The sequence below is a fragment of the Aulonocara stuartgranti genome (genome assembly GCF_965226115.1).
Source record: "Aulonocara stuartgranti genome assembly, chromosome: 9".
Taxonomy (NCBI): domain Eukaryota; kingdom Metazoa; phylum Chordata; class Actinopteri; order Cichliformes; family Cichlidae; genus Aulonocara; species Aulonocara stuartgranti.
Window position 1 is genome coordinate 25,193,062 of NC_138960.1, and position 27,841 is coordinate 25,220,902.

General features: G+C 41.5%; 2 protein-coding genes across 4 annotated transcripts; one reads left to right on the forward strand and one right to left on the reverse strand.

Moving 5' to 3' along the window:
* The first annotated feature begins 218 nt into the window (after positions 1-218).
* ccdc191 (coiled-coil domain containing 191) lies at positions 219-15,401 on the forward strand. 2 transcript variants are annotated; one of them, XM_082546079.1, is made up of 17 exons: positions 219-574; positions 1,097-1,135; positions 1,269-1,404; positions 1,521-1,673; positions 2,954-3,135; positions 3,272-3,495; positions 4,768-4,912; positions 5,795-5,985; positions 6,189-6,432; positions 7,712-8,133; positions 10,261-10,352; positions 10,633-10,715; positions 11,041-11,142; positions 11,275-11,418; positions 11,953-12,105; positions 14,172-14,326; positions 15,259-15,401. In XM_082546079.1, exons 1-17 carry the CDS (start codon positions 512-514, stop codon positions 15,398-15,400), a joined length of 2,670 nt encoding a protein of 889 aa, XP_082402205.1. In that variant the 5' UTR covers positions 219-511; the 3' UTR covers position 15,401. The 2 variants fall into 2 exon arrangements, with proteins under 2 accessions (XP_082402205.1, XP_082402206.1); XM_082546080.1 differs by having other exon boundaries at positions 2,954-3,132.
* An 89-nt stretch (positions 15,402-15,490) lies between these two features.
* Positions 15,491-27,215, reverse strand: zdhhc23b (zDHHC palmitoyltransferase 23b). 2 transcript variants are annotated; one of them, XM_082546086.1, is made up of 5 exons: positions 26,490-27,215; positions 22,940-23,094; positions 19,345-20,019; positions 18,776-18,943; positions 15,491-16,663 (listed from the first exon to the last, which is right to left on the reverse strand). In XM_082546086.1, the coding sequence occupies exons 2-5, from the start codon at positions 23,074-23,076 to the stop codon at positions 16,396-16,398; spliced, it is 1,248 nt and encodes a 415-aa protein (XP_082402212.1). In that variant the 5' UTR covers positions 23,077-23,094; positions 26,490-27,215; the 3' UTR covers positions 15,491-16,395. The 2 variants fall into 2 exon arrangements, with proteins under 2 accessions (XP_082402212.1, XP_082402213.1); XM_082546087.1 differs by lacking the exon at positions 26,490-27,215 and adding an exon at positions 26,408-26,489.
* Positions 27,216-27,841: the final 626 nt, after the last annotated feature.

The window sequence follows — 27,841 nt, forward strand, 5'->3', positions numbered from 1 at the left end:
CTCTTTAAATTATAATTATATTTTTTTAAAAATTGAATTAAACATTCTAATAATTAAACATTTTACATTAATTTGTTGAAAGACTTTAATTAGAAGCAAAGTATTTAACTACTTTATTAATACATGTTCGTTATCATTATTCTTTTAATGAATTTCAGTTCTCACTGAAGGACCTATCAAAGTTGCTATGGTGACCCAAGACGCTGAACCCCCAGCTACAGTCTTGTGGGAAACGTAGTCCTGAAAATCTTAATTTGTGGAACAGTCATCCAAAAAAGAAAGCCAATTTACTCCATTACCCAGAATCCACCATAACAGTAACTCGACGAGAGTTATGCTTACCACTTTTAGGTTTTCGAGCACTTTTTCTAATAACGTTTAAGCATATTTTGACGATAGAAATTGAAAAACGTTGACTGTTGCGCTTCGCGCACAATTTTAGTAAAGAAAAGACACCAACGTGATAACTGGGATTACATCATATTAAGGTGCAGTGCTGTATCAGGTGATTATGGCATTTCCAGGTCACAATTCTGACCTGTTTAGGTGGAGAAGAGTTGGCTCGGCAAACAAGGTAAGTCTAGTCTTTGGATTCGTGTAAATTCATAGACTGTGCTAAACTGAACGCTATACTGCATCTGTTTTCCCCAGTAATATCCCTGAGAGAGGGAAATAATTTGGCTAAATGCTCTTTGAATAATAAAGAAGGAAAAGCACATCTGTGTTATTACCGTGTATAAACTCGTGGCTCATGTCAGGGGCCCGTTCAGAAATGTCACCCGGCCCTATCTCTGATACTCACATGCTTGCAGGCAAGCTAGCAATGGCACAGACTTTTGGACGTGTGAGAAATGATTTCGAACTAACCTGCTGATTTGAAGCAGTGGCTAAGCTTTTCTGTGAAATAATCCGCAGACTTAAGGCCCTTGGCTCAGCCTCCAATTTGCAGACTGCCACCGCAGCTCAAAGTGTCTCTGAGCCTGTCTAAGCATTTTTAAGCACTCAAAGGTGACCATGAGGCCAGCATTTTTTTGTGTGTGAGAGCTCTTTGGTGTTTCTTACAGAGAATATTAGCTTACACTAATCTTTCTTTCAGATTCACGTAAAGAAAGGTGATATTGATCAGTGGAAGAAGGTAAGAAATGTGTGTGCTCAGTTATATATATTTTTTATTTATTATTGAGTTGAATGTCTTTGGGGGTTTGGGAATTGTGTGACGAAATTGTTAACTTCAGCTTTGCATGTGTGTGTCCTTTCCCTGACCTCAGCGAGTGGAGATGGCCTCAGAGTTTGCTGTGTCGGAAGTCTTCTCACACAAAAAACCTCATTCAGGAATCAGCAGCCTAGCTGTACCATTGCAAAGCACTGAACAGCTGAGAGATCATGATGAGGCTTACAGTGAAGGTAGGTGCCTTATAATAAATAATAATAAATAACCTGTCTGTGTAGAAATGCTATCTATATAACCACATAGAGTACAGCAAGAGGGATGATGATATATGGCCTGTTGTTTGTTGCAGCTCAGGCCCTTTTAGGTGACTGGCTGAGTAATAAGCTGCGGCTGGAGTTGGAGTTGGAGGATGAAGATGACCTGATGTGCTCTGCTGAGAGGACAGGCACAGCTGCATCAGCTAGTGCTGTGCCTGCTGCTTTAAACTACAACAACTTTGATGGTATAAAATATTACCTGATGAGATAACCCAAAACTCATTATTTATTAAGACCTTCTCCATTAGACCTGTGGCCCTGATGGACGAGGCGGTACAGAACACCTTTAAAGAAACAGTGACCTCTAGAAGATTTACTCATGATTATGAAAGGCTCATTCAAAATTCAGTGTGGGTTTTATATTGCTTCAAATGGCCTCTGACTGCTAGGCTTTATAAGAGTATTCAAAACAATCAGTATGCAGTACTGTGCAAAGGCCTCAGGCCACCGCTCATTTATTTTTATTATTAAGCTTCCAAAGAACCATACTTTCTTGTAGTTTTTTAAAGTGACCAATAGTTCTCCAGGTCTCAATGTTTTTCTATATAAACGTATATCAAAGTACACTAGAACTGGACTGAAAATCAGTGGCAACAGGTTTGATGGAGTGATGATTCCAAGTTTGAAAATTTTGGTTCAAATCATCAAAATATATGGAGTAGGTCAGGAGAGAGGTGCAACATTTATGTGTTAAACATGTTTTATGTTCTGTCATGATTTGGGGCTGTATTTTACCAGTGGTGTTAGGGGTCTTGTAAAAATCGATGGAATTATGACCTCAGAAAAATAGGATCAAATTTTGATCCACCATTGCAACGCCATCTGGAATGCATTTGACCGGCAACAAGAAAAACACACGATGGAACATTGTCAGTCATGGATTGGCCTTCCCAGAGCATGGATCTCAACATTATTGAGGCAGTGTGAGATCATCTTGACAGAGAACAGAAGAAAAGGTAGCCAGCATCTAAAGAAGAGCTCTGAATGTCTTTTAAGAAACCCGGAGAGCTATTCCTGAACACTACTTTAAGAAATTAGAAGAAAACTGCCTAACAGAGTTCAGGCTGTGTTGACGAATCAAGGTGTTCGTACCAAATATTGACTTTCAAGCATTCAGTTCATTAGGATTGTACAAACTGTTTTTGCATTTTATACTGCATGCACATTTTATGATAAATTAATTCACATTTCCTGCAAAATATAAAGAAAATATAAAGGTGGCTGAAGACTTTTGCACAGTACTATTTCAGTCTGCATTACAGTACCATTGGACAAAATGTTGCCTGACTTGGGCATCACACCATTAATCTTACAAGTATTGTGCAAGGAATTAAAAGCACTGGTTTCCAAGATAGAAGGAAATTAATATTAAAGCTCGAAATGTTGAAAAATGGTCATCAATAATGTGAAGTACAGTCTTTTACAAGTACTTCAGTTGTCATATTTCTTTTCCAAAAATACTTAGAACTTTATAACTGCCTTGTCGAGGAAGAAGAGCAGTCAGCTGTCAAAGGCTTCCTACAAGACCTCATGGAGCAGGAGCTGTTGGACTCCAGGATGATGGAGGATTTGGCACTTGATGCTCATCAAACCAGAAAAAGATTTAGAGACCCGATCGTTACCATGGAAGCCCGACACCAACAGGTAGTCCGTATCAAGAGATGCGAATGCTGAAGGTTTGGCTGTTGCTGTTGTGATGCATGTCGCTGAGCAAATCATCTGGAATGACGTGTGTTCGTGTGATGTTTGCAATTGTACAAAATGCTGCTCAATTCCAATGCAGGTGCGAGAAAACAGGGCCCAACGGGAGGCTGAGAGACAGAGGCAGCAGAGAGAGAGGGATGTCCTACGAGCTGCCAGAGAGGAGGCGAAGAAGAGGGAACAAGAGGAGGAGATGAGGAAAAGGCAGGAGAAACGCAGGCAGGAGGAGATGGTGAGGCAGGAGATGGTGAGGCTGAGGCGGCAGATGGAAGAGAGGAGAGGCCTGGAACAGACTGTTCGACAGAGGTAGGAAAAGATTACAACAAGCCGATTTATCACCCAGCAGATCACATTGTTTGTGATCTGGTTTGCTTCACCTTCCTTCCTGGTGGAGAGAATGGATTAGTGGTAACCTGTTGACAAGGAGAGCTGTGATCAGCCATATCAGTCTGGTGAGCAAAGATAAAGCTGCGTTGTAAATCATGCTCTCACTATGAGTGTAAGGCCTTTCTTTACCACAGGAAATGTGTCATAACTTTAAATATTCCTCGTGGACAGCAGTCAGCAAGTGTCACAACATATATCTGCGATGCTGTCACTATATCATATTAATGATTTTTTTGTCTACAGTTAATAATACTGACAAACTAAAAAGCCATTTAAGGAATTAACAAGAGAGCTGAGACTTGAAGGATTATGGGAGGTGAAGTGTTTAGAAAGAGACCACACATTCTCTATGAACTACAAAATGACACAATATATGAAACTAAGAAAAAGTACCACAAAAAATAGAAGATTTTATCCCAATTAGCATCATTGTGCTAACAGTCTCATGTTAGCTGGCAAGGCTAATGTTTGGCTACTATAAAACATATAGTAGCCAAACATTAGCCTATATAGCAACACCATTAGTGTTTCAGGTATTTGTACAGAAACCAAAAATATAATAAGGGTTATATGGAACTTAGAGGTTTGAGTATTGAACAGGTTGTTGTTGATTAGTAGTCTGGGTCTGTGTGGCTCAGATTGGGCCTTTTGTGTGCAACTATCCATGTAAGAAAGTGATCACTCCATGTACAGGCACGAAGTCTGATATCTTCTTGGACAGGTGTCCATGCATCTTTCAGTTATTTCTGACCTTTTCATAAACAACATGAAGCCCCTTTAGAGGAATGGTGTTATATTTTGTATATATTCATTTTTGCTTTATTTGTTCTTTTTAAATATACTTTAAGAAGTTTGTATTGCAGTCAAAATCAGATAAGGGCAGCACCATGGATGTTTATTTGGATATTGATTTGGACATGAGATTTGACCTTATTACATAAAATGATACTACAGTATCTCATTCATGACAGTGCTTTCTTGAGGTCAGAGGTCAAATGGGGCATAATGTTTGGATGCAAACTATAGTGTGATATTTAGCATACCAGTACCATTTCTTAAATTTACACGGGGTGCCTTAAGGCACACAGGTTTTTATGTTTGTATCTTCTGTGTTATGCACATTAGGTTTATGTATAATGAAATGTGCCACATAAAGAAAATTGCCATTATGTTTTATATATTAATGTACAGAGAGAGAGGAAGAGCAGAAGTGCAGATCACAGCCAGAAACCTCCATTCAGCTCCAACACCTCTCATTAAACAACAGCATGAGGACGCTAAGCGACTGTATCAAGAACAAATGATTCAAAGAAAGGTTCACATTAACAACCTTAAGGTTGGTACCTGGAAGCTAAGTATGTTTGTGTAAATACTGTAGATTCAGTTGTGTTAAGAAGTTTGCATACACTCGTCATGGGAGTGAATGTCATGGTAGTATTGGGCTTTCACTGATTCCTTTGAACTGGTCTTGGTGGATTGACTGTACAGCAGACATTTTGATTGGTAAACTTGACAAGACCAAAGCCTATTAACTTTCCATTAGTGATAATAATTGGCTACAACTGGTAGTTTCTTTTTCACAGAGTAAAAAGGATTTGTTTGACAACACTCACTGAACTGGCCAATACTGGCCAAGGAACTCAGGAAAAATCTAAGAAGAAAATATATTTACATAAATTGGCAAAGGTCACTTGGAACCATTTCTAAACAACTGCAGATTTCAAGATCAGTTCATACAGTTGCACATACGTACAAGTTATTCAGATGTGTCCCCAGTTTCTGAAATAAGACCCAAACTGTCACCCTCAAATAAGAGGAAATTGGTTAGGATATTCAGAGACCACCAAGTCTCAAGCCTGCTCTGAACTGGAAAGTGCTGGAATGCCAGTGTCTTGGCCTGGAGAAAGCTTTTATGGTCAGACAAGGCAAAGATTAGGCTGGTTGGCCCCAATAACAAACCTAACAACACTGTACCAGCTGTCGAGCATGGTGGCAGTAGCATCATGCTCTGAGACTACTTTGCTGCCAGTGTCACTGGTACATTACACAAAGTGGATGGAATATTGAAGGAGGAGGACAGTTCAAGGAATCATTAAAAGCCCAAAATTACTATGACATTTATGCCCATGATGACTGTTCATAAACTTCTGACCACAACTGTAGGTTGCTACTATATATGTGAATTTATGTTTCGCATGAATTTGTGTATATGGTTTAGTGTCTGCAAAGGCATTTCTCTGGGTGGTATTCAGTCGTGCTGGACCAAAGGCTACGTATGGGTAAGGCCAAGGCTCTCTATGACTGGAAGAGGCAGCTAAAAGCATGGCGGGCGTGGCGAGCAGTGATGTGGGCAGAACGAAAGCAGCACGAGGTGGCAAGAACAGAGGAAGCACTGCGAACCGAAAGCAGGCAAGAACCAGAGATTGTTAACATTAAAGTAGCTCTTATTGTATCATCGATGCCCTCCCCTTCTACCAAAATCTAAAATCAAACTATTAATTGAGAGTATCTCAACAGGTCACTCATTGACTGAGAAGCATTTATATCCAGGGTGCAGTGACCCAGCAGTAATTGAGGGCAAGAAATATGATCACATCCGTATCCTCCTCCAGACAGTGCCAGCTGGCTGCTGAAAGTGACCGAAGGCGGTTGCTACGGCGATGTCTGAATGAGTGGCAGCTATGGTGTCGGACGGAGAAGGAACAACGTGAGCTTTTGGCCCGGCAGCAGGAAATCAAACAAAAGATGGCTGCTCTAATCAGTGCTGCATCAGCAGGCAAACTCAAGGCCACAGAAAGTCTGGCTTATCGGCCAATAATGGCCCCACCGGAGGCACCAAACCGGACCACAGAGAAGGTGAGACTCACAAATCCTCATGTCATCAGCAACGGTGCACTCTCTTCATTAATGATTCCCACTGAACACAATCTGAAAAATATTACAGCGAGTGAAATCATGACTAAAACATCAGCTTTGATAGGCGGTGCTGAAAGCCTAATTACAGAGGCAATTACTGAGTTTCGGAGCTTAACTGAATGAAAAAATTTCCCTTTTAACGTTCCTCTTTGCATGAAATAACCTGACCTTTACTCAGCCCTTCAGCCAAAGAAGGTTTTGAAATATTTACAACTCTTTAGAGAGCAGGGATGATGAACAGGAGGGCAGAGACCTGATGGAAGAAATGCTGGAGAAACACATGAGATGCGTTGGCTGGTTTAACCTTTACAGCAGAGAGTTGTTTTGATGATGTTTTCTTTCCTCGTGTTTACTATCTGTCTCTATCGTGACTCTCTTATAAAGGAAAGTGATGTAATTGTCACAGTCGGCTATGTGGGAGGCAGGAACTTGACAAAGAGAGAAACACTGAGAACACTGGAGGGACAGAATAGAAACACAAAAGGGACTAAAGGCACAGAATCATAATAAACACCAGGAACGTTGAACATAAACAGAAGGCTATTGAGCTAAACCCCGGATGAACCCAAAAACCTTTAGTGCAGGAGCACAGGACTAACGGCACGAAATAAAACGAAAGCAACCCGTAAGGGTAAGGAAATAAACCAAACGCGTAAACACTAAGAAATAAAGAAAGACAAATATCAACAATAGAGAATGAAGAACTATAATGTTACCTCCTTTGACAGTATCACAGTATCACCTTAAAGCACTTGTTGCAGGCTGCTGAGTTTGCATCTTTTGCTGTGAAGTACAGCCAGACTTTTGACCGCTTCGCCTTGGGCATTTTTAATCTGTAGCTCTGCTCTAAAAGAACCTACGTACCTGGACCTGTCTACTATCCTCAGAAATGTAAAATAATTGGCTAGAAAGTGTATCACAGCTCAGGAAAAAAAAGCACAGAAATAAAGCACCGAAATGTGCGCTGCTTTTCGGTCTGGTTACTACCGTTTATGTCAGAACCGGTGCCATCATGGCACCGGATACCGGTACCCATCCTTACCTATCAGAGACTTTTTCTGTTAATGTATCAGAATTCTAAAAGGACAAAGTCTTAGTAAAGTTTGAGCAGCCTTGAGAGACCAAGAGAAACTTTTACTGCATCTGTGTTGTCGCCTTAGGCTCTATGTGAACCTAGCTTCTATGTAAAATCCCACCTTCTCTTTTCTATTCTCCTCAGGAAGATCGCTACAGCTCTGACACTTTAGCCCCCGAGACCTCTGCACTACCTCAGGAAAAGAACCCTATGATTACTGCAGCCCGGCCCTCTCAACCGTGGCAGGTGACCCGACGCCATGCAGCACCCACAGCTGCTGAGCTCCACAGGGCATGGCAGAAAGAGGAGGAGGGTGGTGCCTGCACCCGTTCGGTATTGGTATCACCAGGCAGCAGGTTTGAAAACAGACATGCTGCCCAGAAGCAGATCATCGCACAACAGAGGAAGCTGCTGAAAGAGCAGCAAGAGCAAATTACCCGGCTGAAGCAGGAGCAGAACATGAGGGGCTTGAGGCTGGAAATGGAGAGAGCTGCAAAAGTTACCCAGTCAACAATGCTTGGAGGCTTGAGACCAAAGACTCGCAATATTGACACCAAGGTGGAGAGGTATGTTCAGTGCATATCGTATGAACCGGTTAGCTCTAGATTAGTGTGAATCATTTTATAAGTAATACGTATTAAACTGAGTGTTTATTTGTTTGTGACACCAAACAGCCAACCCTGTGTCATCAGCAGTTTTTATAGTTCCACCCTGCCATAAGGCACCTTTTATAAAGGATTTAAAGCTACAATTATTGGCTTTTTCACTGAATGATAAATAATTAACTAATGCTCTGCAGGTCCATTATAAGCCAAAAAGCAACTTCTGGGCTGTCAGTTTGTGCTATTAAGTTATAAATAATTAAGTCATTAATAAATGCTTTTAGTTTCTGTCTTTTGTTAGTCTATCCAGTCTGCTGATGCCAAATGTTTCTAATTTCATAACAAATTAAAGCAAAGTGTAACTTTTGCAAAGTTTTGAATAATGAGTATGCTTAGTGTCCGTCCATCCTTTATAACTTCTTCTCATTTATAGTTCCAGATTTACATTTCCTGTTTCGCTTTTTCCTTGTGAAGCCCGAGGTACTCTCAGGCCAGCTGAAAAATATAGTTTTGCAGCGAGTTCAGGGTCTAACAAAAGGTGTCCTCGTTGTTGGTTGTGCCCTACAAAAGCGTCAGGTGGAGGTGTGCTGGAGACGATCCTGGTCACTGCCCAAACCACCTCACTGGCTTCTTTCGACCTTAATGTGGTGTAGGAATGTGGTGTTTTTTCTAGGGGTATAACCGTTTTGAGGGGGAGAGCGGGCTTTTCTGGACTTTATTTGATAGAACAGTGAAGACTAGACATGTAAATAGGATAGAGATTGGGGGAAGGACACGCAACAAAGAGTCCTGGTTGAGACTCGAATGCGGGACACTGGATTGAGCCTTTCAGCTTATGACTGCCTGCTCATCCAAGTAAGCTAAACTGGTGTCACAACTTTAAAATCTGATTAGGAACCCAAAGCAAGGTGGAAAAAGCCCAGATGAACTGGATGTATATAAGCTCCAGTGCTGCTTCATAAACAGGGAAACTGGTGTCCCCTCCTGAAGACCCCCTGCAGGAAAAGACATTTGGCTCAGGTGCAGTGAAAGCTGTGAGCTTTGCAAAGGCAGATTCTGAGCATCGTGACATGCTGGACCGTCATTGAACAATCCGTTCATGCTTAAAAATCCTGTACAAACATACAACTTACAAACTCCACACAAAAAGGCCCAAGCTGAGCTGAAGGTTCAAAGCCAGAACCTGCTTGGTATGAAGACACACTGCACCACCATGCCCACCTGTAGCTTGTAAATGTGTATACAAATGTACTGCTGTGCTTTCTCATGAATCAGCTGTGGAACGGGTCCACATGAAGAAGGACGGAGCCCACTGAGAGATATTTGTCACAGCCTGCATGTGCAGTTTGGATGAAGCCAAGGAGGGATGACCTTTCACTGTGCATTATTTAAACTTGGAAATGTTCGTGTGACAGATGTTGAAATGAAACCATGTTTGGTTGGTTCCTCAGGCTTAGAGATTTAGAGCCTGTGCTGTTTAGGTTGATCCCGTATACTAAATTGTTTCACATACTATTTTTAACCTGGCTTCACACTCAGCCTTGTGTAAGACTAACTCCACACACTCCGAATTTGTTAACAGCTCTGAAACCTCTCAAGATGAGTAATCACTGTTTGTTCACTTCTCTTTCCTCGGCGCAGACTAATGGCAGAACAAGTGGAAAGGTTTATTTGTGTGAACACCTCATTAGGTAAAGTTAAAAGGAACCAATAATTAGTTTGGTACTATGGTATAGATAATTACGGTTTCCATAATATAGATGAAGATGCACTGCGGTACAATCTGTTACCCGATAACAGCTTTTGTTATTAATATAAATCATGGAGGAGAAGATAAAAGAAACAGATGATGTTTAAACTTTAGAATGAGTAAAAGGAAAGAAAAAGTTTATGACTGCTACAGGGGGAATACACTCTCCAAGCAGTGTATACAGTAACAGAAGAAAGCTCGGCACATTGGAGTTCATTTACAGATTTACAGACAATCTAATGTATGTCAGTCAAGTTTGGCTTTGGTCATTACCTTTCTGAGTAACACTTGCCAGGAACAGTATCAGACAGACTTCTGACAGGCCTTTGTTTCTGTTGCAGGGCACCGAGAGGGACTGGAGAACCTGACAGTCAGAGTGCACCTTCAAGCAAAGCTGTCACGCTGCAGACATGCCCCCATCCACTCACCACAGGTCAGTATTAAAAGTAGCTCATTGTGCAGGGGAACTTGCACGTTCACACATGCACAGAAAGTTCATTTCCATCTCCCAAAGATGTGGTGAAGCACTGCTGTAGCTCTTTTATTCAGGAAATTAAGTGACTCCGAGTCACACTTGTGAGCAGTTTACATTTGGGCCGATGTGTTCGTGTTCAGAATGAAAAGTCTAAGAAAGAAACGTGTACATGACCAATCACTGGACTGCACAGAAGAAAAGCTTGTCATCCGCTCACTTTCCCTCCGTCTCTCTGAAGCCATGGAGGCCCGAGCACGTCAGCGAGCAGAGCGAAGGAAGGAAATTGAAGAACTCAAGAGGAAGAAAGAAGAAGAAAAGCTGGTAAGTTGAAAGGTCGTTTTCTGGGGAAACGTGGGGTTTTTTTTGCAGCAGCAGCAGCTGTGGTTCAAGTGGTGGCTCTGATTTCCCATGGGTTGGTGGTTTGATTCCCTGCCCCTCATTGTTTGTAACTGATCTCAGGAAAGACGTGAAGCCGGGTGTGTGTGTGAATAGGTGAATGAGAAACCGATAGTAAAGCAGTAGAAGCCAGCTAAGGTTAAAATGCACTCCATAAGTGCAGACCTCTTACCATTTTCATTTTGGGACCTCCAAAACAGCTGTCGTTAAAAAAAACACATCCAAATTTAATGGCAAACACAACTTTCAGGCTCAGATGAAAGCCGGTGAAGAGCTCAGGCTGAGGGAGGAGGAGGAGGAGAAACGCAAAGCAGCAGAAAGACGTCGGGAGGAGAAAAGGCTGGAAAGAGAGGTGAGGTGTACTTCATATTTTATGGATGTCCGCAAAAAAGCGGAACTTCGTGGGTCTGAGTACAAGAAGCGGTTCTCTCATGTGACTCCCTGCAGAATATTAAAAATAATCTCGCTTTGTGTTTCTGCACAGAGAGAAGAGGAGAAACAGAGACAACTGAAAAGGCAACGGGAGCTGATGGCACTGGCCCGCCAACACCACTGCAGAACCTTGTTGCTGCGGCGGGGCCTGGCGCCATGGAAACGCCTCATTCAGCTCAGACAAGCCAGTGTGGAGGTAAATCACCTGTCCTGTCCATTTCAGCTGTCAGTCTACAGCGACACAGGGAGCCAGCAAGTACTATTGTATTTCTGGCTGTGAGGAGTAAACTAAAAACATTTGTTTGACTTTAACACCATTAATGTGTTAAAGTGGCAATTGTGAGCAATGTACACAATAACTGACAATTGTGAGCAATACACAAACTGCTCTGGTTTTTTAAAAAATAAATTATTGTCACTCAAAAACCGAGCCAAAGGCAAATCTACGACACACTTTGGACGTGAAAGTGCAGAAGGAATACGTCCAAACAAAAGCTTTCTAGCAGCACTCCCTTGACATCATCACTATTTCATCCTCCAAATGTTCCTGTCTTAGCAAAGCTTAACAAATGAACACAGAAAATCTTTTGTATTCATGTTTCAGAGCTTGTTATAAAACCTCTCTGTTTGGATGCGAGTACATGGCTTTTCTACCTGGCACATATGATTGAGTTTACATTCACGAGTGCACACTGGTGCTTTTCCCCCCCTCTTTTTCATTCCCTGCCAGCTGGCTGAGTGTCATCACACTTTCATCCTCCTGAGGCAGTGCACATTAGGCTGGCAGCAATCAGCAAGAGAGTCTGTGTCTGACAAAGAAGCTTGTGCTGACCAACTGCACCAGCACTTTTTGCTTCGGAGGAGCTTAACCTGCTGGAAAAGGGTGCGTATACACCTCCACACATACAGACGCCATCCGGGGCTGACTAAAAGAAATATCTTTTTCCTAATCTCCTCTTCTACCTGCTCAGTCATATTTTCATTTTTCCAGTCTGTATGAGTGACAGGTTAAAGGAAAGAAGCCAGCCCTGTGCCTCTGTTTTGCTGTCTGTGTTTGCTGGCATGACTTGGGTACACGAGAGGGATCAATGCAAATCAAAACAAAGTTCTTTCCTACCACGAGACATTCCTGTGTTCATGTGACCTCTCTCCCAGTTGATAATAAACCATCCACAGGGTGATATGGGTCACTGATCAGCTTGATGAGTATGAAAATAATGGAAATCATCTGCTGTGACCTTCTGAGTCACCAGCTCCCCAGTCACCACCCACACTATCAGAAAAACATCAAATAAGGAGACAACCAACACTTATATTAGATTTTCCTTTAGTTTTTCAACCATCTTTTATATCCTGATTTCTTAGTGTTTTTTAAAAAATATTTTTCACACTTACATGTTTCAGGTCAAAAAAAATTAACATTAGACAAAAATAACTGATTAAATACTAAATTTAATCAGTTATTTGGGGCAGCACGGTGGCACGGTGGTTAGCACTGTTGCCGCACAGCAAGAAGGTCCTGAGTTCAATTCCACCATCAGGCCGGGGTCTTTCTGTGTGGAGTTTGCATGTTCTCCCCGTGTTTGCGTGGGTTCCCTCCGGGTACTCCGGCTTCCTCCCACCGTCCAAAGACATGCAGCTTGAGGGGATAGGTTAATTGGAAAATCCAAATTGCCATTGTGTGAATGTGCGAGTGAATGTGAGTGCGAATGGTTGTCTGTCCCTGTGTGTTGGCCCTGTGACAGACTGGCGACCTGTCCAGGGTGTACCCTGCCTCTCGCCCTATGACAGCTGGGATAGGCTCCAGCGCCCCCCGCGACCCTGAAAAGGATAAGCGGAAGCGAATGGATGGATGGATGGATGGATAAATACTAAATGCATTTTTTAAATACCTGGCCCTATGCGGAAAAAAAATAATAAGAGCAATTTTTGGAAAAGCTGAGTTCAGTTTCATAATTCAGTTGTCTAATTACCCGACCTATTCAATCGAGAAATCACCAAAACAGAACCTGTCTGGCAAAGTCAAGTAGACTCCAAGAGGTGATTGACTCATTACAGAGGTCATGTCATGGCACACCCTGGACAGGTCAGCAGTCTTTCACAGTGCTAACACATAGAAACAGACAGCCATTCGCACTCAGATTCACACCTATGGGCAATTTATAGTTACCACTTAACCTAATCCCACTAAATGCATGTCTTTGGACTGTGGGAGGAAGCTGGAGTACCTGTAGAGAACCCACACAAACTCGGGGAGAACATGCCGACTCCACACGGAAAGACCCTGATGGTGGAATTGAAATCAGGACCTTCTTGCTTCCCCCCCCTGTATTAGTTTTTATTACTTTTATTACTTTTTTAGTAATAAAAACTAATACAGCACTTCATAAAAAGAACACCAACACCATACCAACAGTGTCGAGGCTGCTTTAATACTTCAGGACATGGGCGATTTGCCATAATCGATAGAACCATGAATTCTGCTCTCTACCAGAAAATCCTGAAGGAGAATTTATGGCCATCACTTTCTGTCCTGAAGCTCAAGAGCACTTAGGTTATTCAGTAGGACAATGATCCAAAGCACACCAGCAAGTCCACCTCTGAATGGCTAAAAAAGAAATAAAAAATAAAGCTGTTGGGGCGGCTTAATCACACTCTGGCCTCAAATCAGACTGCGATGCTTTGGCGTGACCTTAAACTGGCTGGTCAGCCTTCAATGTGGCTGCTAAAGGTGGCACAATCAGTTTTTAGGTTTATGGAAAAATAACCTTTTCACAATGCATCAAGATGATATTTGATGATTTGAAACATGTAAGTGTGATGAATACCAAAAAAACTAAGAAATCAAGAAAAGGAAAAATACTTTTTCACAGCACTGTGCATCTCATCTTATAATTTTTGTTCACTTTTACTGTATTCCTATTTGTAAGCAAGTGTTTTTCATTCCAGATGAGAGACATACAGATAATTCAGGAAGAGCGAGCCGAGCGCTTCTATCGCACACGCACTCTGAGGAGGTTTCTGCTGGCGCTGCTGGACCACGTGACTCAGGAGAGGCTGGTGGAGTGGGAGCATCAGGAGCTGGCTCTGGAGCATAATGAGAGGTCTGCTACCCCTGACTTTGCCATATGTTCACAGTAATATAACCAGCCAAGTGGGTGTTATTATATTTAACAACTTGAAAGAACTTTAATTACAAGTTAAACTGCTGAATCAGAACAGTCTTTGCAGCTCTTAGAGAAAGGACAGGGCCTGCAAGCCTTTGAAGATGTAAACATTCATTTGACCTCTAGGCATTTTCAATAAGAGACTCTCAAGACCTCAAGTAGCCCTGAAAAAATAGATTTACTAGGAAGTTGTGTAGATGGTAATTCTATAATACACATTGCAGAAGCAGTTTCTGGATATTCACCAATATGAAATATGAAGTGCATCTTTTTTTTCCATCTTCCTTTTCCAGTGTAACTTCCTCTTCATTAGACAGAAAATTTATACCACCATCTCCTTGACTCCGGTGCACCAACTCATATCTATTTTATAAAATATTTTCACAGAAACACATAAATCAACCATATCTACATTTGCAGCTGTTAGCTGCAAATGTCTTTTCATATCATGATTAATGGAGTCTGTTGGGATGCTTTTGTAGCTCAGTGTGTAGCGCTCCTAAACGGGCCACGTTTCTGCAATAATAGCCTTTGTAGATACCCAAAAGTCAATAAATCTGGGGGGTAATTGTGATATAGCGGTCTTATATAAAACCATCTGTGCTTGTATGGTCTCCCTAAATCCTAGAGCCAGCATGCTAACATGCTGCTGTTCATGCCATAAATCTGTTAAAGTAGCAAGCCAGAATTTACACAGACAAGATACTGCTTAGATTCTTCTTTTCCTGGCTATTTTAATTATGATATACTCGCACAGAGTTACATGTGAGAACTTATTAGCTGTTGTCATGCTAGAGGTCCCTTTAATCCATTTTGTTATTGCTCACTTGCTCTGTTCCCGTCTGTCCCTCCATCTGCCTGCATATCAGACGAGTGCTGCGGCAATGTTTCCTGGCCTGGAGGCAACTTCCATGTTTGCTGCGCAAGGAAAGAGAGAAGGACGAGCGGAGGGAGAAGCTGTGCCGCAAAGTGACTGAGGTTCTCCCGGATTTCTGCTCCCATCCACTGTAACGCCTCTGGGAAGACCGACAGAACGGGCAACGTACTGCATACTGATGCAGGCGACACGCAAACATCTCAGCATCACTCTGGAAGATGACACACTGCACACTTCTTACATTTATTTTATAAAATATTTTCACAGAAACACATAAATCAACCAGAGCAATTATTGGAATACAAAAAACAAACAAAAAACCCCCCAAAAAAAACCCTTTAATGCCTGTGAGAACCAAAAGCAGTGAAAAACTCATTTCTAACTGATGCCAAAACATATTGATTCATTTGCGTTTTCCATTTATCTAAGAGTTGTTCCATTTCTGAGTCAGTTTTGAAACGGATTAAAAGAGTCAAAGTAACCGTGTGGTAATAACTAAGCAATCAGCTGCTGTGGAACTTCAAATTAGCTGGCCTATCTGGCCTGTGCCAAAATGTTTCAATTAGTTGTGATAAATATCCATGAATTCGTTTCACAAGGCCAAGTAAGGTCAAGTGCAGTCTGTTTGTGAACGATAAAAAGGTTATAGTGAGCCCTAGAGAGCCTCCTTGAATATCCTATCTGTGCACTCAGAGGCATCATCTTGTGCTGTGTTCAGACAAAATGTCCCCACCAGGATCAGCAGATTGGAGTTATTGTCTCGCATCAAGGCACTACGAAGGAGGGGAGACATAAGGTCAGCCTTCAAGTCAAGGAAGACATCCAGCGTGAAGGACTAGTAATATTTGTTTGGCAGAGGTGACGTATATGACCAGCTGCATAGAGGAGATCCTGCATGTCCTTCACATTTATGGCAGTATGTGCATCTTATGGGCGTGAGTAGTTGTTATTGCTAAGTGTCAAAGTCAGTGCAACTCCATATGTTGCACGTTAAAAACGTAGCAGCTCTGAGGTTTGCTGCCAGCAGCACGTCCAATCAGTTAAAAGGAGTCATGCTGCCATCCAGTGGACACTAACACACCAGCAGCCACAATTCCCAAACTTTAAACAGCATTGCATCACAAGTCTCTCACACCAAGTCAGTGGGAGAGGGGGGAATCACTTTGTCTCCCATGCTCATGAACTCAGACCAGTTGCCACGGAAACCTCGGGAATAGGCGCCAGTGTTCACGACGAGTCCCCAGTAGGCGCTGCGAGCGGTTTTCTCTCGCAGGGCGATGCGGGCTTCGCGCTCGGTCACGTTGTAGCTGACGTTGATGAGCTGTATCGCCAGCAGGTGAAGCAACCCGCCCGTCACGATGCTGCTGTACCACGCACAGGTGAAGCAAAGAGCAGTGCTGGAACACAGACAAGGACGGAGGTAGTCAATTTTTTTCTTTTTTACCAGCAAAAGGGTTTTATTTTCATGCTCAGCCACTTTCAAAGATAAAATATTTAGTGTAACCAGTTTAAAAGGGTGTAAATGGACAGATCACAGTTAAAAGAACCAGTATTTTTACATATTGAGGGCATGATACTCATTCACAGTTTTTAACTCTGAGTTCAGTAGCAGTGCCAGTACTAGTCATTTGAACTACTTCACATGCATGCTCGTTGCTCTGAGCAAAAACTGTGAATCTTTCTCCAACAGCTTAATGGGCACTGCTTCAAGGTACTCTTGAAAGTGATTCAGTAGAGCGAAAAAAGCCAGACACTCAATATGCTCATGGAAGGTCCTCACTTACTTCTGGTAGTTCTGGGAAAAGTATTAAATGGCTGTGCAGTGGGTCAGTGAGGATCTTAATTGCTGCGAAAAAGGCTGTCAACCCTATTTTCTGTGGACTCTATCTCAGCTGTGGGTGTTTATTTAAGCACAAGTACTGATGCTGTGCAGTTAAGATGTTTAATTTTGTTCACAGGGTAACAATACAGAGGCTCCTAATTTTAATTAATAAGGCACTGTGAATACATATGTTGATTACATTACATTTTAAGGAAACCTGCCTGTAGAGCCTGATTTATTTATTATGCTCTTTCTAGTATAAATACTAGTACAGAGTATATAATCTGTTCCATTTGTTTGGGTACCTAGGGTTGCTAAGCATTTGACCTTGACATTCATCATTAGGACACAAAGTCAAACCATATCGAGTTACAGATTATATGAGAGCTGTACAACACACTTTTTACGACATCACAATGACGCCATAACAGACTAATTCCATCATATTGGAATATGGACAACATACTGGAGATCAATGAGAAGGCGAATGAGGAAATAAATTACATGTATGATCACCTGTGATGAAATAATGAATTAAAAGTAAACTCAAACACTTCTTCTCATTCATTTTTAGTTCACTTCCATATTTTAGATCTCAGCATTAACCACCACAGGTCCACATGGTCACTGAACGTCATTATATACAAACCTTACTGAGCTGATTATAAACCTGTATTTACACAGTTTTTTTTTTTTTTTACAGCAACACCAAGTCTTTTCTACAAAAAAACAAAAAAGTTGAATTAAACTGTGTATTTCACAATAAAGCTGACGCCAAAGATAACACCGCCACTAGTGTAGTGTGGCTTATGGTAGTGGTATTATCCTTCCATTTGTCACCAGTGTTTCCTGATGTCTGTGGGGCAATGCCTTGTTTTCATTCTGGATTTGGTCTCTGTTTCAGAACCGTTACAGCCCTGATGCTAGTGCCAGAATTCAATTAGCTATGCATAAAAATTGGAAATCTTTACAGTTTCCAATCAATACACACATACATGCATAGTCATTTAAGGCTGCTCCCTTATTTCAAACAGTGAATGAATCTGAAAGTTACAACTTGGCACAGATTTGACACCAGATGTCCTTCCTGATGTAATGCCCATGTATCCTGGCTCGGTGGAGATGTTTGACCATAATGCACAGAAAAACCAAACACATCATATCAGCACAAAAGCTTTATGCTAACTATAAAGTGCAGTGGTGGAGGGAAAATGATTTGGGCTTGTTTTGTGGCCACAGAAACTGGACATGTTGCAGTCACTGATTTGACCGTGAAGTCCTCTGTGTACCAAAGTATTCTAGAGACAAATGTGAAGCCATCTTTCTGGCAGCTAAAGCTTGGTTTTAAACTGGGTCATGCAACAGGATGATGATCCAAAACACTGCAACAAATCTACAAGAGAATAGTTGAAAAATAAAAGAATAAAGGTGTTGCAATGACCCAGACCTCAAACTGACTGAAATGCTGTGGTGGGACCTTCACAGAGCTCTGCATTAATTAATTCCTGCAAACCTCAATGAACTGAAGTAATGTGGTAAAGAAGAATGTGCCAAAATTCCTTCACAGCAACATGATAAAGCCAAACAGAAAATACCACTTCAAAGTTCTGCTAATGGTGGTTCTACAAGCTCTTGATTAATGGGGTATACTTAGTTTTTGACAGAACTGTATGTCTGTTTCCACTACCTGTACTGGTTGTAGACTCCTGGGCAGTAGAGTAAGGCGAAGAGGAGATTTTGCCGTGGACACACACTCTGTAGCACCAGGCTGATTCCGTACAGGGACGTCAACAGGAAGAGGACGAGCGTGAGCAGAAAGCTGCGGTGATTGGCCTGCCCCACACAGCTGTTTATCCTGCCCCGACACAGACAGGAGGGGACGCACAAACACACGTGTACACACACAAGCAGACAAAACATTGTACTGAGACTCCAGGGTTACACTACACTACACACAAACATGCAGGAGCGTGCATGGTATAGAAGGATGGCAGCAAGGAAATTGTGACGTTAACACAACATAGAAAAAAATATGTTGAGCTAGACACAAGAGGACAAAGATATTCATTCTCTCTGAGCTCATTACCTGCAAAGACAGAGTAACTTAACTCTTATAAATTAAAGGTGTTATTTTAGATCTGCGTGGTCTTTGTGGAGAAAAGAAGCAGGTCACAAACAAGACAACTTCAGTGTTTGAAGGAGAAGAAAGCAGTGATGACAGGCAGGTCGAGTGAGAGGAATTTGAATGGAACCCACCAGACACAGTGGTGGTCGAGACGCAGCACGCAGACACCACAGATGCGACAATGCCCCGCCCTGGGGGGCCGCACCATCCTGCATGCCTGACACCAGTTCTTTCGGTTGCTTTCCTTCATTTCCTCCTCCGCATGCTCCGACACCCCAGCCCGGTTGGCTACAGTCATCGTCACATCCTGCCTCCCACCACTGAGGGAAGGGTTTCTGCAATACGCCACCTTGCTGTGAACGGACTCTTCGTTTGGGCGCAGGATGCCCGGATCTCTCTTGGTGTGGAAAAGAGCCAGCAGGGTGAGGACAACCCCGACGCTTACCAGCGCTAGCTGAAGCAGTCCAAAATCCCCATGTGGAAACACCTCAGTGATGAACAAGTAGTACATGTACGCCAAGGAGAAAAGGGCCAGGCTGAGGAAGAAGAGGGTCCGTCCTTTCTTACGGTGGGTGAAATAGTAGTACCACAGCACTAAGCCCGGCAGAGCTGTCAGAACCACCATCCCAATCAGGAAGTGGAGAGCAGCAAGGTGCAGCAGGGCAGGAAGGAGAAGAAGAGGAGGAATGATGGACAGGTCCACCTTGCGAGCTCCACCCCACAGCCACGGCACACGAATCCGATCTGTGACGACTGCAGCCACCTGTGACAGGGATTCAGGCTTCTGAGGTTCCCTCTTCAGAAACCTGATGAGGTAACGGAAAAGCTGTAATACTTTTTTTTAATTAAAGTAACCATGTAGGGAACTTACTAACATGTTTCAAGCACCCAAAATACAGACAGAGAACTCAAATACAAGTTATTCATTCATCATATTTTCATAATAAACAGCAGATTGCAATTACAATGTGATTTTTATACCCTGAGTGTCACTATGTGAAAAACCTGATATTGATGATACAATAAAGCATTCAGTCATCAGCAGGACTCATGCTTCTGACTACCAAATTAGTCGACTAATGGAACTATCAAGAGCCCAACATTTACTGACATGACGGCAAATGAAGCATTTCTTATTGGGCCATAAAGCTGCAACAAGCACACACAAATCACACCTGAGGCCGAAAATTATAGGTCTTCCCCTCTCTTCTACGACGCTCTCAACAGGAATACAAAAAAGCTTCATATTACGAAATATCTCAGAATAAGTGGGCCTCAATGAAAATGTGATTTTAATGGGGTACAGTGTTGGGCAAGTTACCTTGAAAAAGTAATTAATTATAGTTACTAGTTACTTCTTCAAAAAAGTAACTGAGTTACAAGATTCTAAAAGTAATTAATTACTTGAAAAGTAACTATTGCATTACTTTAAAAAAAAAAAAGTTTACTCCTCTGGGGTCCAGGGTAGATTTGGCCATTTTTAACTACTTTTGATGTTTCCTCTACATTTCACCTTTAAAAACTATTTACTTTGCCTTGTTTGGTATCATTCTTTTCAGCGTGTATGAATTTACAGTTATGTTTTCATTTTGACATACTGTATTAACACAATTGATCTAAAATCAGACAAAAAAAAAACATAATATCAGAGTAGAAAAAGTTATATTTTTTACTGTAACAACCACAAACGTGTTTAATGAATCATATTTCATAACTTTAAATGCAAATATAAATTGTCAATTTTAAAATCATATGCACAGCTTTTGCAGCCGTTTACCTTTTACCCCCCTTTTTTTAAATAACAATTTCAAACTATTTACATAACAATCAGCTGTTCTGCATTCAATAAGCTGGCGCACAAATTATTTGTGCCACTCCAAATATTTCTGTCCACTATAAAGGAGAACATCACAGCCCGATACCTGCAGGTCTGACAGCAGCAGGTGTATCACTCCTATTCTCTACCTGGAGACAGCAGTCGCCTCATTGTTCTGACACACAACACAAAACTACCCACAACACTACAGACTAACTACACAAGACAACACATTAACTACTTAACTAACTTTTCTGCTGTCTCTCTCTCTTTCTCTCTCTCACCATCACTCCTAAAACTTCCCCCTCTTCCTAAACAACCAAATGTCATGTTGCCATATCATTTTTTGATTGGTCGACATGGTGCATTTTTCCACCAACATGAAAGGGTAGAGGTTTTTTGCTGTTGTTTTTTTGGTCATAAGCAGAGAGTACTTGCTAGCTCTGTCCTAAACATGACAAAACTATTCAGGAACAAACACCGCGTATATTTTGTTTATCATGACTCTGGTTTTACGTGGCCTATCAACACAATTTAAAAACTGGTATATATCACCTTGTTGCTTTGTCATCTTAAAGTGGTCATGTGATTGGCTTACCGCGACTACTTCATTCTTCCTCAGTCAAACAGCAGCACTCATGCGATTGTTTTGCTCCCTTAGCTCCAGGTGTTGTGCCAAAAAGTGATCGTCAGGGAGAAAGTGATTGCCGTCCGCGGGAGCGCGCGGAGCTGCTTAACGCTGTAGCGCCCAGATCTTGGGGGGCCCTGATTACTTACATAGACAGCTGCTTCCGTGCAACTGATATAAGGTGCAATAAGCTGAAGACAGCTTCAAGCGTCTGTTTGTTGAAAAATAGTTTTCCTTGTTAGTAACTGTAACGGCGTTGTAACGATAGTTATAGTGATTAGTTAGATTACTCGTTACTGAAAAAAGTAACTCCTTACTTCCATCACTGATGTGGTAGAAATAAAATTATCTGATATCTTTTGTTTTAGATAGACAGAACTAAGACAGTAGTTACATTTTTAAATTTACTTTCTGGGTTATAATTCTGTTAAAGCGTCTCTGTAAGAACAAGCAAGACAGTTTGTGCCCTTTGCACATATAATGCAAGCAGCAGCAGAGAATTATCAGCACTTTCAGCTGTTCTGTTATGTGATTGTAAATGATTTGGCACAGTGTTTAAACCAGATGGCCTTCGTGACACAGCCCTTCCATTTATCCGGGTTTTGGACTGGGCACTGGGAGTACACGTGTACATGTGACCCCATGACACTGGGTTAATGTCTCCTCCCAGTGTCAAACCAAGGATCTTTCACATAGAGTCACTGATCCCAGCACTGCTATATTAGAAGCTTTGGTATGAAAATGATGTGATTCTCTTTGGATTTTGCACCGCTGGTCAGACAAGTCCAGGAATTTGACCAAATTGTCTGATTTGTGTTTTGTTTTCTGTATATTATTTCTGCTGGTATAACAGATCTTTAAAGGTTGCTCCTTTTTATTTATAGTATTAGTATTATACGTTTTTTGTCTTGATTTAACTACAGTCTGTGTGTTTGTTGTAGTTATGTAGTTTTGTGAAAATCTCCTAAAGTCTGAACCAGTAACATTTCAACTGTGATGTTAAATTGTTACTAAATTTATAAAATCTAAAAAAAACATTAAAGAAACATGGACTTTAATCCTTAGCCGACTAACTTTTTTCATTCTCTCCTAAAAACTGATGATCTTTAGCAGGGCCTGTGATTGGCCAAAAACAGCTCAGAGGAGGGACAGGAGTCTAGTTCAGATCAATCGAATTACAATTCACCTAAAGACTATTATGGATTTTCATCGAAATACACCAAAAACAAGTTGTCTATCTTGCCTTAAATTGGGGCACAAAATTAAATCTCGCATTTCCCACCTGTCACAGGCGTCATCCAGGTCCTCACAGTCACAGCAGCAGGCTGCTACATGGCTGCGCTGTCCATGTCTGTTCATGTATTCGCAGCAGCACAAGACCGCCTCCTCCTCCAGCACCTTCTTGGCTTGCCTCTTCATTACAGAGAGCCCTGCAGCCTGTCAGAGGTTTTAAAACAGGTAATGAGTTCGAGGAAAGTGAAAAGTTGCAGATGATCAAAGGGAAGGGAAACGTATTAAGTGAAAATACCTTTACCTGATTTGCTTTCAGCTAATAATCATTTGAAAATACCACTTTGCTGAACTGACCTTTTCATGCAGCAGCTTACCAGACACTTGCATGCATTTTAGATGGTGGAGTGCTCTGAACAGATTTCCACAGCACTTTCACGTCACTTCCTGTCCTCACATCTGTCACACATCTGTCACCCTTTAATGATTTACAGCAAATGATCAGTCCCCCCACCCCCCCGCACACTGGCTTGTTTATGTGGCACAGATGGATATGGATTTGGGTTGAGGTGGTGTCAGCAGTTATAGCAATGGCAGGTCTTAGGTGGCCTCTCAATCATGGCATGACAAAGTGGGGTTAATCCTTCAGCTGAGTTAAACCTCTATCTTTGGGAGGAATATGAATGAGCCTCTGATTAGCAATAAATCACAGAATGAAATTGTGTGTTATTATTAAAGCTCAGCCAGCAATCACGCTAATGTGTTAAAAAGGACATTCTGGGTCAGAAAAGGTTACCAGCATCTAATTAGGGTCCTTCCAGGCACCCTTGGATCCATAAGATCCTAAAGAGAGGACAGATTGGGTTACATGTACTGATTAATGGGTGTGTGCTAGCACCAAACAGCACATCTGCTCCCTGACAAATAAAGAAAAATACTGCTGCAAGGGCTTACAGTGTGACTGTTGCACTCAGCAATTTTACAGCTGTGGTGTTTAATGCTTTGGCCAAAAAGCTTTTCAGGGCAAAGCACATCATTTTGCTTCAATATCTAGGAATTGCTGTCGTTTAGGATGGAAGACGTCACTTTTACAACTCTGATTATTAGCTGAAAGCAAATCAGCAACATTTTTCATAGTTAATAGTTCCAGATTGCAACTGTCGAGGATGCTTGCTTTACTTACTTTATATAATTTTGCTGTAAACACCATATTTGTCTGACACAATCGAGGCTCATTCTCATCCTAGGCCAAACTCTCAATTTGAATGTGAAAATAAACAGCATAAAATAACATTCTCATTTGACTATATACCAGAGCCAAAGAAGTGTGACAAGGAAACCTCCAACAATGTCTCAGTGTCTCAATGCCCGTTGCTGACAAAGAAATGAAGACAGACCGATATACAATCACTCCAACCGATATTTGGGGGACTCCAGTATCTGATATATTAGCTGATATATTGGGGGTTTTTTTCACATACACACAAAACATAAACCAATGTACCTAACACTTGTTATGTGTACTTTTATGTGTATTTACTCGTTCACACTCTGCTTGGATCAGGGTTTGTTACTGCTTTCTTACCAGGTTTGTTACCTTGTTACCAGCAGTGCCCTCTAGTGGACAAACTATGCAACAGCAACAGTGATAACGTGCCTGAATGGTGTTTCTCCCATTTCTTCTTTACTTTTTTCATTTATCAGCTGTTATAAATGTTGATACGGAGAGATCTGCAAATTGATAATATCACGTAGTAATATCAACTGTTACGCTATCAGTATTTTGCACCAAAAGCATGCCAACAGCAGCTAATAGGGTAGTGGTTTACACATTTTCCTAACAGCAGCAGATTGAATTCCTAAGCTACTGAGCTTCTTTCTGCACAATTTCAGTCAAATGTTAAAAAATGACTGTAAAACACTGAGTACAGATGGATAAGGGTGGAAATTCAGATCATGTTGAGCTCTGTGGGTTTAGGGAGTCATCAACTAAATGGGATTTGCATCTAATTATTAAAATAATCCCAACATTTGGAACATTAGTTTGTTTACTTTTAAGCTCATGAAAATGGAGGGACTACATAAAAAAGGCTGCAAATCCTCAGTTTTAGTGCAGACTTTTATTCTAAACCCTTTCCGAAAGTCCACACTTTAATTACATTTTTCCCATTTCATTACAAATACATTTAACTGGTGTACAGCAGCAAAATTAGGAAGATTATGTCACTGTCCAAATGACTGTACATTAAAAGGCAGAGCTGCACAGTTAAATTCCTGAAGCTTGTAAAGACATAAAAAGTACTTAAAGTGGCCTCACCTCCACTCAGTGCTCGGCAGAAAGCAGGATTTACAACATCAGTCTTTGTACATGTGCAAAGACTCAAATAGTAAATGGACTGGTACTTATATAGGACCTTTCTACTCAAGTTAAGATACTACACATCTCATTATCACAATCACCACTCAATCACAGCACTTTTATCTATGCCTAACATTTACATAGTTAAGCTCCCATGGATGTATCCAGACCAACGCATGTTCCCATGGCTTCCTACTGGTAGAAGACCACCTTTGCTTTTTTTTTTCCAGAGCAATAATATTCTCATACTTCCTAAAACGGGTCTGAATGTACCACTAGTGGTCAAGGAAGCTACACCTCGTTTGGAAGTCAGCCTCTTAGACACCTACACACCTGGTAACTGACCAACCAAGACACCATGCTAAACCTTCCAGGTGGAGGACCTAACAGCGGCTGGCTGTAGCTTAATATATACTTTATAGGTAGGATGACCAGATTTCCCACTTTACTATTCTTTCTCCCACCTCCCAATACTACATACTGAGGGAATGTCCCACATGTTGCTTTCTCACAAGAAACAAGGCTGTAAAAGAGATGTGCTGATCCACAGAACCATCCCTACAGAAACCCAAAAATGATTACCACGCAGAACAGCAGCTGCGATTACAGATAACCAAAAGTTACAACAATTGTAGTGGCATATAAAAAAAACTACCTTTCAGGTTATTTGTAGCCTTACTGCAAACTCCTTACCCCACATTTAGTCAGCATATATAGAGACTATCGAGTGTTATAAACATGAACATTCTATAGAAAACCATTGAGACAAGTGTTACTTCACAAAACTGCTGATTGCTGCAACTTGTGTTATCAATGAAATTTTACTTAGGGTAGATGGGGAGCCAAGATGGCATTAGAATAACTAAATACACGCCTGCTTATGAATAATCAATTAACATCATCAGTTCTTTTTTTCTGCAGCACACCTGCTCTAAACTATACCTTGCATAATAAACTTTTGTCCCAGTAACAGGATGCTGTGCTGACACATTCAGTAAAAATCAGTTTTTATTGGAGACGCTGTGACTTTAAACTCGACTGCATGTAAATATTAGGACTTCACCGTTTTCCCTGGCATTTAACCCAATGAATCCTGCAGCTTGTCGGTAACATAATTGCAGACTGCAGCTCACAGTTAACCGACGTTCAACCGACGTTTACCTGCCAACAAGCCGCCGTCTCACCGGAGCGACACACTGCGTCAAAGCAGGTTTCACGACCCGACAAACCCGGGTAAACATACCTGCACACGGGGCTGCTACATGCCAGCCTCTAGAAATATCGACTGGAACGATTTTCCCCCGCCGTGCTTCTTAACGGAAGTCTCGGTCCCGGCAGCAGAGCTCGTATCCGGTGTTTCTGCAGCTAAATGCAAGTCGCGTGAAGTGACCGCGGAACGGCGGCAACTGCTGGGGCGGGGGCTGGGTTTGAGTATCCGGCTCGGCTGGTGCTTCCTGCAGGAGCCGGGGGGTGTCTTCTGCGTGGACGTCCAGGTTTCGGTACACAGAGAAGTCCTGCTTCCTCCTCTCCAAACTGGCTGAACTGTTTCTGTACTGACGTCACATGAAGTGGCTTTTCCCCGCCCAGCCTACTCCCACATGATGCTGCTACTGCTGCATGCACAGCTGTGCTCAGGTGAAGTGCTGGAAAAGCTGTGTACCAACACTCCATCAAAACAAACAGTCAGTTTAATGGTCTTTGTGAGAAGCTTCGTCCCGTTATAAATTAATTATAAGTAGCTTATCTTACTCTTGCACATTTGGTTATGCAAGAGAGATAATGCCAACATTTTTTTGGACTTTTATAACTTAAATCCGGGCATAATTGATGATTGTGGACATGGCAGTTTAGCACACGTGTGCTAAAAAGTGATTATATTAGATACATAGCCATCTGATTGCTTTTAATATAGTTTAGTTTCCATAGTGTAATTTTTCGGTTTAGTTTTAATTGTTATAAGTTCCAGTTTTAGTCTTTAATTATTACTGTATGGAGAGCATATGTCACAGGCAAGATTTAGGAAAATTGACTCAGTCTTGTAGACTCAAAATCTCAAGAACTAGTCCCATCAATGCCTCATCAGATAAGCTAATGTTTTAACATTAATCTCAGTTCCTTCACATGGACTCAAATTGCAACAAATACTAGGAATGACCCACCTACCTGAGCCTTAAATATTAGCCATCTGTGTACGTATCATATTGCATCATGGCTCATTGTCATATCAGAAATATATAACCAAAACAATGCACGCTGTCCATAGTCTGCTTTTTGAATACTTAAAGAGAAAACTAATTTAACATCAAATAATGCTTTTATTTGTATGTTTGTTTGGTGGGGTTCTATTTGTGCTTTTACATAAATGTTTTATATACTGATCTCTTTAGCATGCCTCAGGAAAGCCATCAGGTATAAAATTCTGAATTCAAACATGCAAATGGAAACATTCAAGTAGTAATTTCTTTTTCCTATAACTTAATACTACAAATTGACTATTAATGCTCATATAAGGATAACAGCAATCCTGCCATATGCAATATAAATGAGTCTCCTTGCAGTTTAGTCCCCGCTATCACTACTGTAAGTGAATACTAC

Bases quoted from the DNA above. Each gene is read 5' to 3' on its own strand.
- ccdc191 (XM_082546079.1), top strand. From the start codon at position 512: ATGGCATTTCCAGGTCACAATTCTGACCTGTTTAGGTGGAGAAGAGTT. The intron at 3,496-4,767 runs GTAGGAAAAGAT...ATTAATGTACAG, and splicing joins GAACAGACTGTTCGACAGAG to AGAGAGAGGAAGAGCAGAAG. The intron at 10,353-10,632 runs GTCAGTATTAAA...GTCTCTCTGAAG, and splicing joins CCCCCATCCACTCACCACAG to CCATGGAGGCCCGAGCACGT.
- zdhhc23b (XM_082546086.1), bottom strand. From the start codon at position 23,076: ATGAAGAGGCAAGCCAAGAAGGTGCTGGAGGAGGAGGCGGTCTTGTGC. The intron at 20,020-22,939 runs GTGGGAAATGCG...TTACCTCATCAG, and splicing joins CTGGATGACGCCTGTGACAG to GTTTCTGAAGAGGGAACCTC. The intron at 16,664-18,775 runs GTAGTGGAAACA...TCTGTGTTCCAG, and splicing joins GGAGTCTACAACCAGTACAG to CACTGCTCTTTGCTTCACCT.